At 44.9% G+C, this 19,151-nt stretch overlaps 1 protein-coding gene across 1 annotated transcript in view; it reads left to right on the top strand.

The window, feature by feature from the left end:
- The first annotated feature begins 5,187 nt into the window (after positions 1 to 5,187).
- TG (thyroglobulin) overlaps positions 5,188 to 19,151 on the top strand; it is a 272,527-nt gene continuing 258,563 nt past the window's right edge. Inside the window, 6 exon segments of the mRNA XM_010380291.2 lie at positions 5,188 to 5,241; positions 5,243 to 5,255; positions 6,300 to 6,408; positions 7,894 to 7,991; positions 9,535 to 9,738; positions 10,806 to 10,965. Of these exon segments, the coding sequence (XP_010378593.2) occupies positions 5,188 to 5,241; positions 5,243 to 5,255; positions 6,300 to 6,408; positions 7,894 to 7,991; positions 9,535 to 9,738; positions 10,806 to 10,965 (638 nt within the window).

The following is a 19,151-nucleotide window of genomic DNA, read 5'->3' as shown; positions in this document are numbered from 1 at the left end:
TTTTATTGTTCTGTCAAGTTCCTGGGTTATTTTCTCTGTTTGTTCCATTTTGTAGTTAGGCCACGTATATTGAGTGTTTTGTTTTGGTTATTTTCTTTTTTAGTTCTAAAATTTCCATATGGTTATTCTTTATATCTTCTATTTCTTTACCAAGAAATTCTATTTTTTCACCTGCTTTGAATACATTTATAATTGCTCACTAAAGCATTTTTATGATTCTTTTAAAATCCATATCAAATAATTCTGATACCTGTGTCACCAGATGCTGGCATATATTGATAGTCTTTTCTCACTGAAGTTGAGATTTTCCTAGTTCTTGGTACAATTAATGATTTTTTATCAAGACTTGAACAATTTGGGTGTTAAGAAACTCTGGATCTCATTTTAGAAGAACTCTTATGACATCACTGCATTGGGAAACAGGAGATGCCACTTCATTACTGCCAGGTGGGGCTGGAAGTCCAAGTTGTTACTCCATTGACACCTGGAAGCTGTTGTGCTTTTCTGTACTGCTGGGCAGGGATGGCAATTCAGTCTCTTCTCTCTGCTGATGCCACCCCGCCTGGGAGGGTCAGGGTTGCCTCATTACTGCTCATCACGTGGCCTTTCATGGACACCACTTGGAGATGGCCTTGTTACTGCTGGACAATTATGAAGGTCCTGATTCTTCACTAGGTCTCTTCTGACACCACCTAAGTGGCAAGGGGGAGAGTGACACCTTATTACCACTGGATGAGAGCAGAAGTTCAGGCTCCCTACAAGGTCTCCACTGATACAGCAGAAAGAGGAGGCTCATTCCTGCCCAGCAGGGTAAAAGTCACAGCTCCACACTCTGCCTCCTCTGACAAACCCAGTCAGGGAGATTGGGGAACCTCCTTATAGATTGACATGGGTGGAAATCTGGGCTCCTCACTTGACCTTGGCTGGCTTGGTGGGGTTAGAGACACATTTTCTGAGATATTTGATATAGTAAAGAGGTTGTTATCTGAAAGTTTTCTGTCTTACCAGTCTGTCACCCTTTCCTGGCACTTTGGCTCAAGAGGCTTTTCTGGGGGCTTGTTTTGTCCGTGCTCATTGGCATTTCTGAATGTCCAGCTTCTCCAACATCTCATCTGAAACACAGGAGGCCAAATAAAATCCAGGAAACTCCTACCATATATCTCTTCCCTCTGATCCTGAGGTTGATAGCCAATCTTTCTTCTCTCTACCTTTCAGTGCCTTCTTATGTTCATTTTATATATAATATTCATGGTTATAGCTATACTTAGTAGGAGGTATAGGGAAAAGTGTATTTTTCACTCTGTCTTTCTGGGGTGAGAAACCAAGAACCAGAAATGTTTATTATTGCCATAGAAACCTAGGAGAAGAAGAGTTGTGGTTTTGTGTCCCTGGGTATGTGGGGGATGGGGAGAAGCTGTCCGTAAGTGGTAGCAGGGATCCAGCAATATAGTGGCAGGCTGGACTAAAGGAGAGATGACTGGGAAGCAATTCCCTGTGGTGCATGACAGCTGATAGATGGATGTCAGAAACAGTGGTGCCTGATGATACATTGAAGCCATTTCCTCCCCTATATTCCTCTTACTCTCCATCTCCCCCTAAATCTTCAGTAAGCACCTATTACATGAAGCACCTTAGTATTAAAGAATGATGGAGATGAAAGAGAAGGTTACGCAGTTGTATTTTGGGCCAAGGAGACTGGGAGATGTGGCAGGGCCAGCGATGAAGAGTCTGCCAGCGTGATGGAGGTCTGAGCAAGGAGCAAGTTGGTGAAGAAAGATTAGGACATTGCCATGTGGAGTCGTTGTGGAAGCCTGTATGTTCCCAGAGCTCAGTGGAGAAGAGGTAAAAGCAGGGACCAGTAGCTGAGTCATTATGAGAAAGAGGTTTCAGGGTGGTGGAAGTGACACGTTGGCTCGATTCTCTTGAAGCTTGCTGCTTTGTTGCTTGAGTGGAGAGAAGCACCTCTGCTTTTGCGTATGGAGGGAAGCTCTTTGCATGGATTTTGAAGGCAGCCTGTGCATTTTGGAGTACTGAGTCCTCCCCCACAGGCTCCTAACGCCTTGCTGCTTCTCCAGGTGGGGTCTGATGTGGAGTCAGCTCACAGGCCTGCCATTCCTCTCTCGTAGTACTCTTCATTCTAGTGATATCTTGGCCTGCTTCATGAACCCTGAGACCAGAGTTCCTAAAGCACCAAACCCAGTGAAGCGGAGACACCTCTGGCATGGTTCTGTAGGTTGCTTCTCAGGGACGAGGCCAGCAAGAATGATTCAGCACAGAGGCCAACCTGTGCAAGCTTTATGCATGCATTTTAGGGCAATGGGAAGCGTGGTGAGTGAGGTTTGTGGTAAATCTTTAACCGCATTCAATTTTTTCTAAGATTTATCTGCTTTAGAGCCCGTAGAAATGGAGAAATGACCATGGACTGCACAATGCTGTGCTTATTATATTGCTGTAGAGAGAAGGATGCTGCCGGCTCTCCATAGCCTGGGGTGAACTTGGCCTATGTAATGGGGAAGCAGGGCGTCAGGCAGGTGAGTTCTTCCTCTTGTATCGCCTTTTCCAGTAAATGTCAATACACTCCCCAGCTCACCTTTGCCTAACATCTAGGTCTTAATCCAAGTTGTCCTCCCACTCCCCAGGGTGAATTAATCTCCCTGCCACAGCACCTCCTGAGCATCTGTTGGCTGAGTCTCCATCCCCATCAGCACATCACACCTTGTGATGTGCTGTTTCATATCACAGAATGGAAACTGTGTTTTGATTCACCAGAATCCAAACACTCTTTTTGTAGAATCTACAAAGTGACATGGATGGTCATATTTTAGAGGACTGTCCCTGCAGCTGGTGGGGAAACCCTGGTGAGGGGCAGTACAGCAGGCTATTCTGGCTGGCTGGTTCTGAGCTGAGGGGATGTGATGGAGGCAGGAAGAGTGAGGATGCAGAGGAGGGGAGGACCCAAGAAGTAGAAATGAGCAGCAGCCTGGTAGGACCTGGAGGCTGATAAGACTTGAGGGGAGAGGCTTAGGATGGGGCTTGGATTTGCTATCACAGAGACAGCCAATGGTGGGATGTCAGGAGAAAGGTTGAGGAGTTCAGATTGGGATGTGTTGAATTTGAAATATCTGTAGGGTGTCCAGGCAGAGTGGACCTAAGCTCAAAAACGTCTGGCTGGAGACTGAGCTAGAGAGAGATGTGGGAGCTCCAGGCACGTATGGTCCCCAGGAAGGATGGGCAGAGCACGGGTTCTCACCTGTTTTTAATCCCACACCCTGACACTTAAAATGATGGTTTTGTTTTACTTTCTCTAGTTTGTATCATGAACCCAACAATGATGACAGTAGCTGTTATGGAGTGAATTGTGTCCTCCCTGCAAATCCATATTCTGAAGTCCTAAAACCAGGACCTCAAAATGCGACTGCATTTAGAGGTAGGGTCTTTAAATTAAATGCATAATGAGGTCGCAAGGGTGGGCTCTAATCCAATATGACTGATGTCCTTAAAGGAAATAAATATTAGGACACCAACACACACAGGGAAGACAAAGTGAGGACACAGGGAGGAGATGGCCATCCACAAGCCCAGGAGAGGAGCCTTCAAAGAAACCAACACTGCTGACACCTTGATCTTGGACTTCCAGCCTTCAGAACTATGAGAAAATAAATTTCTGTTACTTAAGCCACCCAGTCTGTGATACTTTGTGATGACACCCATAGCAGACTAGTACAGTAGCTAACACTGGATACTTAATATGTGTCAAATGCTGTTTTAAGCACTTTGCATATCTTAACACATTTAATATTTATAACCCTATTTGTGGAAGGTAGTACCGTCTACGGCACAGCAGCTATATCAGCCCCTTTATTTCCCCCAAGGTTTGGAGTCTCTTCCACTTTCCAGCTTGTCGTCCTGCCCTTCACTCTCCCCGGGACCATGTCCTCCAGATTCTCACAGGTCCCTCCATCTCTCCTCAGGTGCCAGGCTCAGCAACCTGCCCTCATTACCTGCCAGTTCCTGACCCTATCTGTCACTAGCTCCTTACCTGGCTGGGTAAGTATTCTTCTGAATACTTGCTGTTCCCTGGCATGATGCTTTTGCAAAATAAGAAAATCAATAATAATAATAATAATAACTACTCGCGTCTAGTGAGCATGTGCTCTTCATATCTATTTATTCTCTTACAAATACCTTAACAAATAGGGACATATTATTATTCTCCTTTTAACTTTGCTTTCTAGAGAAGGAGGCTGGGGCTCAGGGAGATGAGGTGAGTTTTCCCAGGTCTCACAGGAACAGGACTGAAGGAAGGAAGCCTTGTTTGCCAGGAGAAACCGAACTTACATACAGGATTTCTGTGGAATACACAGTTCCTGCTTTCTTTTTGTTGACAAAGTCTGAGGTCCTAGGAAAGAGAGGAGAAGAATAAAAATACCAATATGAGTGCGTGTGTGTATTTTGCTTCCCTCACTAAAGTTTTCACAGTCTATATTAATGAGGGCATGATTTTACCTGTTTTGTTCTCTGCCATATCCTCATTGTCTAGATTAGGTGCCTCCTACTGTGGAGCTCTAAAATGTTGTTAGAGAAAGAATAGAAGAAAGAAAAGAAGGAAAGAAGGAATAAAGAAAAGAAAGGAGGAAGGAAGGAAAGAAGGAAGGAAGAAAGAAAGGAAAGAAGGATAGAAGGGAGAAGGGAAAGAAAGAAGGAAGGAAGGAAGAAAGGAAAGAAGAAAGGAAGGAAGGAAAGAAGGAAGGAAGGAAGGAAAGAAGGAAGAAAGAAAGAAAGGCAACAAAGGAAGGAAAGAGAAGGAGAAAGGGTTGGGGGTGGGGAGGAAAGAACAAAGGATTGCTTTTCCCTCACTATGGGGTTGAGCCTGTTGCCTCCAAGGATACAGAGCTTTGGTCTTTACCCATAAAGAAGGATTTTGAAGTCACCCCACCCAGTTCTGTTCCCCCACAGTTTAGACAAGATCCTCATGCTCCACTGACCACACGAGTGCCCTCAGAAGGTTCAGACACAGGTGGAGGGAGCTCCTTGTGACCAGCAAAGAAAACAGGATGGGGCACTGCCTCACTGAGGACCTGTGAGTGGGAAGGAAAGTGCCAACGGCAGCTCTATAAAAGCTCCCTGGCCAGGGGACCTAGGGCAAGCAGTGGTTTCTCCTCCTTCCCCCTGGGAAGGGCCAGGAAAATGGCCCTGGTCCTGGAGATCTTCAGCCTGCTGGCCTCTGTGTGCTGGGTGTCAGGCCAATATCTTTGGTAAGTTCTGAGGCCATGGAGCCAGACATGGGGAGGGAGCTCCAGTGTCAGCCAGGCTTTGCCTTGGGCCTTTGAACAGATGCAATCGAATTTAATCTTCACAGATGCCCACATGTCAGTAATTTGCTTTTTTTTTTCAGATAAAGAGGCAGATCTAGAGAGAGGCAAACTGAATTACTTGAGGTCACAGAGCTAGTGATTGATGGAGCAGAAATGGGAAATGTGGTTGATCTTCCTAATTCAATTCTAGGTCACCCTCGCCCCGCCATTTTGGCAAACTTTTGGCATTGACCTTGGGTTTTTATCCCCTTAGCTATTCCAAAGTTTATGTCATCCATAAGAGGTATTTAAGAAGCCATAGAAAAAGAAATCTACTTGTGGAGTGAAATAGCCCTAAGTTCTGTCCTTGGCTCAGCCACTAACCTGTGTGACTTGGGGCAAAGTGCCAAGCTTCTTTTTTTTTTTTTTTTTTTTTTTTTTTTTAATTTAAAAAGTAAAATAACACATACCTCATGATGTGGTTGTGATTTCTGGGTAGGATCCTATGTGTTACAAGAGTTCTCAATGGAGAATACGTCATGTACGTTATTAATTAATTTGTATTTCAATGTGTATCTGGAAGGTGCTACATCTGCAGGGCATGGCTTGATAGATTCAAGAACTTCCTTATGGCTCTCTAACTTACTCCAAATAGCCTCACGGGAATTGCGGCGGGGTGGGGGTGGGCGGGGAATGTGTAGTCCCAGCGTTGATTTTGGAATCCTTCACTTGCCAGCTAAGTGACTTTGGGTAGACAACTTACACTGCCTGAGAGTTGGTGCCTCATGAGTGACAAGGATATATTGCCTGTCACCTCTTAGGGGAATGTTGCACATTAAATGAGTTAATGTCATACTGCAAAAAAGTGTGCTTAGCTGCCAAATTTTAAGATAGGCTGTCATAGGTAATGATGATAATCCTGGAAAAGCATCTGTGCTTACGAGAGCCCATCTCTCCTGGCAGCCCAGTCCACACTCCTCTGATGAACCACTTTTCTTTTCCTAGAGTACCAGGTGGATGCCCAGCCCCTTCGTCCCTGTGAGCTGCAGAGGGAAAGGGCCTTTCTGAAGCAAGCAGACTACGTGCCCCAGTGCGCAGAGGATGGCAGCTTCCAGTAAGGCTTATGTCAGCAGCAGCTTATGTCAGTAAGGCTTGGACTTCTCAAGGTCCAAGATGCCATAAACAGCATCTTGTGCCTTCCCCTCTCTTCCCAAGCTCTGCCCTACAACTCCTTTGTGCTTGTGAGGCTTGGACACTGTCATTTGGAGGTGCCTGCCTTTCAGTTCCCCAAGCTGATCAGCACTGGACAATCTGACCACGTGAACCCCAATCCATGCTTCATCCTCCCACTGCCCTCCCTTCTCTTCCTAACATCACTTTTTCTGTGATGGCTTGAATAAACAACGTGTGTGGGGGTGGGGCAGAGTTGAGGGGGGTGTCAAATGATCTGTGCTTTGGGACCTCTCCCTCCTCCAAGTATCCTCTTGAGAAGCTGGGGTGGTGGAAGCAGAGGCGGCCTTGACTTCCCAGTCCTTAGCTGCCGCCGACACTGCCTGGGCCAGCTCTCTAGGCTGCCTCTGGGCTTCTGGGCCGCTGTCTCCTCATTGAGCTGCTCTCTGAAAGGGGTTTCTCCAGCTGCCCTAATGCAAACTTGGGGCCTGAGACCCTCTCTGTGGTGAGTGTGGTAATGATCTAGACAATTCTTCCCTGCGGAATAGACAGGAATCCTTTGCACTGTGCAGGCAATTGAAATTTCCCTGTGCTATTCCAGTCATGTTGAATCAGGGGAACTCCATCTATATGACTGCGTTCTGGGAAACATCTGGGAAACATCCCTCCCTGTCGCTATCTTATGTATACTCTTAATGTGCCTAACCTCCCACCAGTGTACAGAGACGCTTAGATCTCTGGGAATTCTGGAACAGCAAGGAAGGAGTTAAGGAGGAAGTCTCACTTTCCCCAGCCTTATTTATGTTCCCATTCCTAAGTCTCTTGTTCCAGGCTCTTGCAGTTTCAAATCTGGCCTCTCTTCAGGAGGCTTTGCATACGCCGTTCCCTTTACCTGGAATATCATTTACCTTCTTATAACTTCTTATACCTTCGACCATCCTACAGGTCTCAGTTCAGTCCTGATTTCTGAGGAGTCAACTCTATGACCTGGCCTGACCCCACCCATGTGCTTCCCACTATACCCTACCGGCCCCTGACCCCACTAACATCCCACCCCGAAGTCCCCACTCCCTATCCATACAGTGTGGGCACTGCCTTTACCCTCTGCAACCTCATAATGACTGAGGACACTTGGTGGATGTGGCTGAAGCCCTGCACTCCAGAGTGGATCACTTGCTTCCAGGCTGGCAGGCTGGACAGGTGGTGAATGAATGGCTGGGGCAGGAGCCAGAGCAGGTGTTAGCCAGGCAGGAAAAGTGGGGCTTTTCCATTCCCAGGTCAGCCACCCTTCTCCACTCCACTCTCTCCCTAATTTATACAAACCAAAACTTGGAAGAATTGAAACGAAGAAGAAAAGTAGCCTCGGTGGGAGCCGGCGTGTGGCTTTGGGGGCCCATCCCAGAGTCACCTGTCTGTGTCTCCTCCTCAGGACTGTCCAGTGCCAGAACGACGGCCGTTCCTGCTGGTGTGTGGGTGCCGATGGCAGCGAAGTGCTGGGCAGCAGGCAGCCAGGCCGGCCTGTGGCTTGTAAGTGGGAATGGGGGACGTCCCTTGGAGGGACCCTGCTAGGACAACTCACTTCCAGGAATGAGCACTGGGTTTGGGTGGGTGACTGAGCAGGTCCTCCCTCTGGGCTGCTGGCTTCTCCTCTGTGAATAAGAATCATTCCTTGCAAGCCATGGAAGGCCCTCTTTCCTGCAGGACCACTGTGAAAGTCCAGTCATTTGTTCAACAAATATCTACTCAGTTCCTCCCATGAGCTAGGCACTGTGCCTGGTGCTGAGAAGACAATGGTGAACAGATATCAACGTCCCCTGAAATCAGAAAGTCACCAGAAAAATACGAAGTGCCTTCTCACCTGTAGTGTGAGGTGTTTCTAAAATTTAAGACTTGGGTCAAAGCTATCCAGTTAAGATAACTATTGTAGTGAGTAATCAAAGAAACACAGACCCCATTTAAAGAATGTCATAACCCTAAAACAACAGCTAACTTAAGGCAGCCACCTCGAAATGAGGAAATTGAACCTAAAACCAAAACTATCCTTTGATGGATTAAAAGCTCTGTTTGGGGCACTGGTTTTATGCATCTAGCGTGGCTGTCATGGGAGCATGCTGACCCCATACTCTCCTGCTGTGTGAGCTTGGCTGAGTCAGGCATCCTCACTGAGCTATGAGTCCTCACCTGTAACATGAATATAGCATCTGCCTTGTATGATGTTGTGAGGATTTAGAACACATGTAAACACTAGGCACATAGTAGGTATTGAATAGGGGGTGATCGTTGCTAATGTCTCAGTCCATTTGTGTTGCTATAAAGAAATGCCTAAGGCTAGATAATTTATGAAGGAAAGAGGTGTGTTTGGCTCACAGCTCTGCAGGCTCTGCAGAAGAATGCCACTAGCTTCTGCTGCTGGTGAAGACCTCAGGCTGCTTCCACTCATGGTGGAAGGGGAAGAGGAACCATCTGTGCAGAGATCACGTGATGAGAGAAAGCTAGAGAGACAGAGGGTGGAGGTGCCAGCCTCTTTTTAACATTCCGCTCTTACGGACACTAATAGAGCTGGAACTCGCTCACTCCGAGGGGAGGCATTCATTTATTCATAAGGGATCCACCTCCAGGACTCAAACACCTACCACACTGGTGATCAGATTTCAACATGAGATTTGGAGGGGACAAATGCTGAAACCATAGCAGTTAATGTCACTAACCTTCACTCAGAGTGGTGAAGCAGCTTCCCCAGGGTTACACAGCGAGCCCGGGGAGAAAAGTGGACTCAGAAAAGCTCTGCTAATACGAGGCCTGCACTCGATCCCATCTCCCCTCCACAGTACTGTGCTCTGGGATACCTGACTGATTGATGTGGCACCAGCGAGATCTGCCCTTCCCTAACTCAGTCCACAGGATACTAGCTAGGCCTCTTCTGTGGCTGCCACCCCATCACTGGGTGTCCTTGGGTGTGTCATTACCCTCTCAGCTGTGTTGCTCTGGGGAGGAAGCATGAGTTTTCCTGGGCTCAGTCCCCTGGAAATTTCCCCGCAGTTCTAGCTAACACTGCTCCTTGTACCCACAGGTCTGTCATTTTGTCAGCTACAGAAACAGCAGATCTTGCTGAGTGGCTACATTAACAGCACAGACACCTCCTACCTCCCTCAGTGTCAAGATTCAGGGGACTACACGCCTGTCCAGTGTGACGTGCAGCAGGTCCAGTGCTGGTGTGTGGATGCAGAGGGGATGGAGGTGTATGGGACCCGCCAGCTGGGGAGGCCAAAGCGATGTGAGTTTCACTGAGCGCCTGCACCCCTTAGAGCTGGGGAGGGGCTGAAGCTTTCCTCACTGCGATCCAAAGCGTTTAGGGTTTCCTGCCGAAATGGGCAGAGAACCAGGTCCTCAGTAGGGAAAATAAAAGCTTCAAAGGGAAGATTTTATTATTCTCATATTTCCATATGGTAGACAAGCCATATTTGCTGGCTGATCATTAGACACATAAGCAGGATTTCACTGAACATTGTGAGTCTCCTGTTGCAGACCCGAGTCACTACGTGGGTCTCTAACTGTCATGTGTATAGTGCAAGCACAGCCATGTGCTGCATACGGGTGTTCTGGTCATCAATGGACCACATACATGATGGTGGCCCCATAAGATTATAATAGAGCTGAAAAATTCCTATTGCCTAGTGATGTAATGACGATATTGACCCCGAGCCCGAGCAGGCTTAGGCTAATGTCTGTGTGTATCTGTTAGTTTTTAACAAAAAAAGTTTAAAAGTAAAACAAAAATTTAAAATAGGGAAAAATTTATAGAAGAAGGATATAAGGAAAGAAAATATTTTTGTACAGCTGTACCTTGTGTTCCTGTTTTAAGCTAAGTGTTATAAAGGAGTCAAAAGTTTTAAAAAATTAAAAAATTGATAAAGCAAAAATGTTGCAGTACGCTAAGGTTAACTTATTATTGAAGAGAGAGAAAAATTATGAACTGAGTGTAGCCTGAGTGCACAGGGTTGATAAAGTCTACAATAGTGAATAGGAATGTCCTCGGCTTTCACATTCACTCACTGACTCACCCAGAGCAACTGCCAGTCCTGCAAGCTCCGTTCATGCTAAGTACCCCATACAGTTGTACTATTCTTTATCTTTTATACTGTATTTGTACTGTACCGTTTCTGTGCTTAGGGATGTCTAGATACACAAATACCATTGTCTTACAATTGCCTACAGTATTCATTACAATAACATGCTATACAGGTTTGTAGCCTAGGACACATGACTGTATATGCTGCTCGACTGCAGAAACATGTGTCTACTCATACATAAGAATTTTTTTTTTTTCATGAAAATGTTTAGGTCCAAAGAGCTGTGAAATAAGAAATCGTCGTCTTCTCCACGGGGTGGGAGACAAGTCACCACCCCAGTGTTCAGCAGAGGGAGAGTTTATGCCTGTCCAGTGCAAATTTGTCAACACCACAGACATGATGATTTTTGATCTGGTCCACAGCTACAACAGGTAAGGGGAGCCGGGGTGTGCCTGTCACTGGGCCATCACCTGCCGAAGCCCACACTCACCTTGAGCTGGGGGCCTCCATGTGTCATACACGCAGCATGATAAGGAATTAAGAGCCACCTCATTCTCATGAGCCGTGCTGGGCATGTAAAGTGCCACAGCATTTTTTAACAAGGCAAACTGGCAATCGGTATTTAATGAAAAATAGATGTGGCCTCTGGCCAATGAAATGTAAAACATCAGAATGTGAAGACATATGGGCTAGGGTGCCTACTGCATCATTTTTCATTGTAGCAGGAAACTGGGAATAAAGTGATCATCAAAAGGTAGCTGGCTGAATAAATGTGAATCTGCCATAAATATATATGTAGCCATTAAAAAGACTGCATTAGAGCTGCTAGAACATTTGACCTGGAGAGGAAGCCACAGTATATTATGATAATACAATACAAGATACAAAGCACAGAAAATATAATATGCTTTAATTTTTAAAGAACAAATAAGCAAAAAGATTCTTTATATATGCTTATATGACTGTATTACTATGCAGGTCTCTGCATAAGACTATGTGAGTACAGAGTACTAGGAAGGAGCATACAGTACGTGGTCATCCCGGGCTGCTTTAGGGCCAGGGCTGCTCTGCAGAAGAAAGAGTAGGCAGAAGGCTGGGCGCAGTGGCTCACATCTGTAATCCCAGAACTTTGGGAGGCCGAGGTGGGCGGATCATGAGGTCAGGGGTTCAAGACCAGCCTGGCCAATATGGTGAAACACCGTCTCTACTAAAACGAATGCAAAAATTAGCTGGATGTGGTGGTGCGCACCTGTAGTCCCAGCTACTCAGGAGGCTGAGGCAGGAGAATCACTTGAACCTGGGAGGCAGAGGTTGCAGTGAGTCGAGATTGTGCCACTGCACTCTAGCCTAGGTGACAGAATAAGACTCTGTCTCAAAAGAAAAAAATAAAATAAAATAAAACATAAATAAATAAAGAGGAGGCAGAAAGGGGATCTGCAGAAAAGGAAAAAAGGCAACATTCCCAAAAGCATGGATATCATTATATTTGTGAATTTTTGTAAACTGTGTGTATATGTGCGCTTATGAATAACTTTAAAAATGTAAATAATGATATAAACAGAGAGAGGATTATAGATCTTGATCCAAATAGCCAGGGTAGCTTCTGGTCACCCACGGTGGCCACTTGTTTATTGTAAAGGGTTCATACAGACTTCAGATGTAATTGAACCATTTGGAGTAAAAAGAAAAATGAATACTAGTCTGCAAAGACTGATATGAATTCTCTTGGAGAGCTTGAGCCTCTCTGTGGCTGGCTTCCAAAACAACCAGTTTCTTTCCCTGTGCGAGGGAGGAAATTCTCATGGGCTGTGCCAGGAGGAATCTCAGACTAGCAGCCTGTGTGCCGAACTGTCCCTTAGGCAGACTTTGTTTGAACTGCATCATATCTTAAAAACTGGAAACTTTTATTAGGTTTTACCACATGAAATTTCCATTTTTGTAGGTTAAAAAGTAGTTGAACATGAGCAGTTTCATATGTTCAACCTAAAACACACAATTCTAAATTCCTGATTTTAAAGAACAAGGGTGGGAAGCTGCACGCACGCACTCACTGGTGGCATCAAGACATTGGCTTTGCTGCTCCTTTTACACCAAGGACACGCCCTTCTGTGCTCCAGGTCCTTCTGTGCTCTGTTGCCACACCCCTGCCTACCTCATCCATTTATATGACCTGCCTGGTCCTGTCTTCTGCCTTTGCCACTGCTTAGCACAGTGACCTGGCCGCTTACTCTCTTAGAGCCTCTGTGTTCCCATCCATCAAATGGAGGACAATGCCCTGCTCATTACATCATAGTGAAGATTCGATGAGGTCTTACCTATGAAACCATGGGTGCGAATTTACAAAGTTGTAAATTACTATACTTCCGTAGGGAATTCTCATGCATCAGCCAGCTTCAGCAAACGTAGGTTAGATTTTTCTCCTCCACACCTGGCCTGCCTGCGAGCACGTATAAATCTCAAACAGCCAGTTTTACTGAATGCTCATTGCTACAAACCAACGTATTCTCAGTTCAAGATCACCTGACTGCTTATTATATATAGGGAATTTTATATCCTTTAACCTACCTTAATACTTACAGAAATAATTAGATAATTATAGTCCCTACTATACAAATGATTATTGAAACACAGAGGTAAAGGAACTCACGCTAATAAGCTTAGGTGCTAGAACTGTCTGGCTCCTTTTAGTATCCCACATAATGTAACTCATCTCTGTTCCCCCGGTGCATGGCATAGAGCCTTGCATGCAGCGGGTCTGGAATCGGTGCTTAAGGAATTGGTGAATGATCCAAGACCCTGGTGGGTGCCACATTGAAGTTGAGGCACAATTCACAGCTATTTCCACAAGAGGGCAGTCGAGTTAAATGCAAAAGTTCAGAACTAAGCATCCTTTGTTTAAAAGAAACACAAAAATTTACTCCTGAAATGGGATCTTTTTCATTTTGTAAGCAAGCATGTCTCTGAGCAAATTCTGGTATTGAAAGGTCATGGGAAGGGTTGGGTGGTTGGTTACTGGAAGCCTAGCTGTAATCAGGGATTTTCCGACACTTAAGTAGACCTGGGCAGTCGCTGGCCCAGTGACTCCTCTGGGCACAGTGGAAGGAACCTCGGAGACCATATAGAGGGCCTAAGCTTAGCAACTCAGGTTTCCAGGTAAAATACGAGACGGCAAGTTATGTTTGAATTTCAGACAGCAGAGTAGTTTTTTTTTCAATGTAAGTATGTTTCAATATTGCAGCAAGCATTTGAAGCCTGGGATTGGGGAAGGGTATATCATAATCACCATTGGACTTGGATTTCTGAAAGAATGGAATGGTGAGGGGAGAGCAGAGTGCGTGCAAGGAGGCAACCCTCTGAGTTTGGAGGCTACTGCACTAGTCCAGGCAAGAAACAATGTTGACATGGAGCAAGTGTCGGAGAGGACAGCCGAGAGATGGGGTGAGACTGGAGGAATATTTACCAGATGGAATCCACAGAATTTGATGAAGGAATTGATATGGAGGTGAGGGTCGGGGGAAGTAAAGAATGACTCCTAAGTCTGGTTTCTGGATGGATTCTTGAGGATAAATTTGAAAAGGAAAAGCCACAAGCTTTGTTTTGGGATATTGAATCTAAGGGGATTTTTTGGGAAAATTCAAATGGAGAAGTGACAGAAGGCAATCACTTCCCTGGGGCTACCAGAAGGCTGGAATCCTGTAGGCAGCTCATTCACTGACCTGTTGCTGTCAGTGAATTTTTGTGCTGGGTGATGGTTTGCACTTGAATTTGGCAATGGTGTTTGCCCATCTGAAGTAGGTCCTTTCGCCCTTCAAGAAGGCCACTGCTTACAATATCTGTTTGGCTGGAAAATTTTAAATAACCATGTTGTAATGGGGAGCAAGCTTCACTGGTCCTTCTGACTCATGCCCCATCTTTCATATTGCACTAGCCCAACCATTAATTGTGGACACACATTCTGACCAAGCAGATTATAAGTAAAGGTCTTAAGAGCCTTTAAGCACAGCTAATGCCATTATCAAAGCCTTAATGATCTGAGTTAATTGACTTCTTTATTAACCCTTGTCCTTAATGACTAAACACACTCAAACTTCTTAGCAACCAGTCTAACTTCAAATGCCTTAGCCACCCATGCTACCCAGATTGCCCAGTGGGAAGAAGGACCAGATGTGTCTTAATATATGGTAAAGGGGCATTGCAACCAGAACGTGGAAGGTACTGTATGGAGAAATCTTCTCTATGGAACAACCAGATCACCCTCACTACAGATACCTGCAGTGGTTGGCTATGCATCAGGTGCTCTGCTAGGCTACAGCCCCCTCTTATTTTATTTTATTTATTTATTTTTTTGAGACAGAGTCTCACTTTGTCACCCAGGCTGGATTGTAGTGGTTTTTAGTGGGATGGGGTTCACTATGTTGGTCAGGCTGGTCTTGAACTCCTGACCTCAAGTGATCCACCCATCTCAGCCTCCCAAAGTGCTGAGATTACAGGTGTGAGCCACCGCACCCGGTATGGCCTCTTCTTTTAAGGAGCACCCTCCCTAGTGCAGGAGAGAATGAAATGCATGGCTCATTTGTGAGTCAGTGTTTAGATTTCTAAATAACTGCCTGTGGGAGACGTTAGAGAATCTGACTGAGCCCGGAGGCAGGAATCGTACTCTGAAAATGAACAAGACCAGATGCCCAGTGGAGACCAGAATTTCGCATTCCTCTGAGCCTTGGTTGTAATTTATCTGTCTAGGCTGGCCATAATCTGAGCATAAACTCAGAAATGCCACCCCTTGCCTCTAGCATTTGCTTTCTTGAGGATTCTTCTAAGGCTACCTGAGATTTTGCTTTTTATTCAACGAAAGGAAAACATCCTTTTCCACTAGATCATGGGCACAGAGAAAATTCGGAAGATCCTAAGCTTGAACTCATTGGTGGTTGCAGGGCAGGGCTCCTGAAAGACTGTGCTTTGTTGGAGTGGTAGTCCAAAATATATGTTATTTTTTAAGTTTTAAATATTGTGTTGATTTTATCTTCCTCCTTTCTTCTGATATGCCCAAAACAGGATAAAAATGGAAATTAGAGGGAATCATGAGGAAGGCAAAATAAAAGTAGAAAATCAGAATAAGGCAAGGCAAAGATTGGCCCACATCACTCATTCTACAAAGTCATAACAAACGTGAGGGGCTGCATATTTGACTCTGAGCTCCCTGTAACCAAAGAAAAGAAAAAATAGCCTAAGTTACTTGGTTTCTACCAGATAAAAATAAGAGTTTATCAGGGATCACAATGTTTTCTTCTATTGATGATGGAGGGAACTTGGTTCCTCAGATCCTCAGGTCCTCATGAAGGGGAGAACACCGTATGCCACAGGGGACCATAGGACTTGACAATGTCCTGCTACTGAAGGACCAGTGGTTTCCAAAGGCCAGTGCCTATAAAAAGCATCTTCAAGGCCAGCAGGGCCTCCCAAAGTGCTGGCTCACGCCTGTAATCCCAGCACTTTGGGAGGCCAGGGTGGGCAGATTACGAGGTCAGGAGATCAACGCTATCCTGGCTAACATGGTGAAACCCTGTCTCTACCAAAAATATAAAAAATTAGCTGGGTGTGGTGGCGGGTGCCTGTAGTCCCAGCTACTTGGAAGGCTGAGGCAGGAGAATTGCTTGAACCCGGGAGGCAGAGGTTGCAGTGAGCTGAGATCACGCCACTGCACTCCAGCCTGGCGACAGAGCCAGACTGTCTCAAAAAAAAAAAAAAAAAAAAAAAAAAAAAGCATCTTCAGGTGCTGTATTTCAGAGACTGCGAATCTTGGGTCCTGGCGTTCTCTACCAGACTTGTACCTCCCTCACTGACTACCAATATCTCAGTTTTCCTTGCTGCCCACACCTGTGGTTCTGTCTCCCACCTTGAAGTTGGAGGCATGTAAACCACCCTTCTAGATATGTTCTTCACTCCTCTGTTGTCTCCTGGTCAAATCACCATTCATGGCTTTAGAATCCCACTCAAACTCACCTCCTTTGGGGGCATTGTTTGGTCCAGCTGGCCAAAGGCTAGCGATGGAGCCAGACTGTCCAGCTTTCATCTGGGCTTTGGGTCCAGTCTCAGTCGTTTGACTTCTTTTGGTTGATGTGGGGCAGGAGATCTAATAAGGAGGAGGCTAAAAGTATGACAGAGTCCCTGTTCCCTGATGACAGTAAGTCACTAATGACAGTAGCAGAATAATAGTTAAACAGTCTTCATGGTGCTAATTATTATTTTGGAGAAAGAGTCCAAAATGCATAGATGATGATATCATTTCAGAAATTAGCCACAGAATCAACTTGTATCAAATGAAATTGTGGGCACACAGGAAATTGGGAAGATTCAGAACTTGAAATCACTGGTGATTGCAGGACAGGGCCCCTAAAGGACTATGCTCTATTGGAGAGGTAGTCTCACCCTTTGGCCACCTGCTGTCGTTGGAAGGCCATTGGAAATGGACTTGGGATTCTTGGTCCCTGGTCTTGGCTGGATGATCTTGACCCAGTCACATCACCACGCAGAATCCCAGTTTTCTCATTTGGGACATGGAGATTTTTAAAGGGTTGTGAGAATTAAATGAGACAAATATGGAGAGTGTTCGGTCTGATTGTTCATACATATAACCTGTGATTATTTTATGAATAGTAGTTAATAGCAACAATCATATTAGCACTTCTCACTACATACAGAATTAGCAAGAAGAGATTAAAGATGGCAGCACAGGGTGTCTGTCCTAGAGGTCAGCAAAGAACAGTCCTAGAGAGTGCAGATGGCAGTAGCTGGCCTTAGGGTGGTCTTACAGGGAGGGTGGGAGGACCCTCTCCAGAGCTGAAGACAGGGTGATCTCCAATATGCGAGAACAGGAATATCAAGAGTGAGGTCCATGAAAAAAACACTGGTAGGTCCAGGTACTGGGCAGTTTATAAGACCAGAAACCCCCAGAGAGGGGCTCTGACCATAAAGTTGTAGGATGAAGATGGCTCAAAGACCCTGGAAGTCATGTCTGCCATGAACCAGGATGTTGAGGTGGGTCTCTGGGTTGAATTAGCCGAGCATGGAACTAGAGTGATTTAAACTTGGGCCTCACACTGGAATGTGTTTCAGAACCCACCTCGGGCCAGCACTTGTGTCATCAACATCTATGAGATGCCAGGAAGAGTGAGGTGCTGGGCATATGGAGCAGTGTCAGACAGAGTCACATGCCTTGCAGGGTAGGGTGTAGGATAAAAGCCAGGTGCAGCCAAAAACACACTGAATAACACCACTGGGAGAGATAGGTGGCATGTAATGGGTAAGAGCAGGATTTAGACCTCAGTTTCCACTGCTAGTTCAAGACAGTGGCCCATACACCTCATCTTCTTAATCTCTAAAAGGGGGATTAAAATGTACCACCTTCCTTTCAGGAATGTTAGGTGGATTAAATGAATCAATGTGTATTAAAACATTTTGTAGGTAGTCTTTTACAAAGTTGTGCTCAATAAATGTAAGCTGTTATTATACTGTTATTAGTATGTTTAAAATTGAATTATCCTAGGCTCTAAAGAATGAACTTTTATTATATACACCCTACCTCCCTATCAGTGGCAACTAAGCAAAGTGAGTTTTTAATTTTTGTTATGCAACACACTGACTGTAACATTCTGTTTAACATGCATACACAGAATAATAGATTAATAGCATGGAAAAAAACTCATCCATAATCCTATGGTGCATTTATAGCTTTTGTTTTGCATATCCATTTCCATTCAAATTAAGTAATAGTTATTAACTTGAATGGAAATTCAAAGTCAGGCTCTGAGCAATTACTACACCATACATTGCCTTCCAATACTGGTTCAGTTGTACACTTGTAATTGCAATACATGTATATGGCATTTTATAATCTAATCTTTTTACATAATGTTATACACACTCCCATTTGGCTAGAGTTTATAAGCATTGTCCTCAATCATAGCATTTTATTACATTTAGGGCATTTACTATAATTTACTTCTTAATTTTCTACTATTGGACATTAAGATTCTTTGCAATATTTTGCTAGAATAGATTGCACAGCAATTGGCCTATCAATGTACAGAGCTGCTGCTTCTGTTAACTTATTGTTGGGAGATAAATTTCAGACACAGGTGGAAACACATTACGCTTGGACTGCATATATAAGTTTTGTAGTTATATAGGGCTTGAAAACAAATCTCTGAATGTTATAAAAGATGAACAGTTCCTCTTTGGTTGCTAAATCATTGCACAGGGTTAGAACTCCTCAATACGGCTTTTTATACCTTACCTTTCTATTACTTCTAAGACAGGGAATCCAGCTGATGAGCTCGTTATAACAATTGCCAGGCCAGATGTGATTAGGGAATCTCTTTCCTCACTTTATGGAAAGAGATGAATAGCCCTTGTTAGTGATGCTGTATTGATTTGTGCTTTCTTCAACTGTGGGACTGGATACATTTCCTTCTTAAGGATTTCCTGTGGTGGCAGCTGGCTTCTTTTCAAGCTTTTGAAAAGTTGTAAAGGGGCCTGAAGTCATTTGATCTCCCAAAATGAGATCATCTCCAATGTACCATATGTTTGTAAAGCAGACTTGGCCTTTAGTCTCAAGAGC

Source organism: Rhinopithecus roxellana, chromosome 9 (assembly GCF_007565055.1).
Source record: "Rhinopithecus roxellana isolate Shanxi Qingling chromosome 9, ASM756505v1, whole genome shotgun sequence".
NCBI lineage: Eukaryota > Metazoa > Chordata > Mammalia > Primates > Cercopithecidae > Rhinopithecus > Rhinopithecus roxellana.
This window is presented reverse-complemented; position numbering and strand designations above follow the sequence as displayed.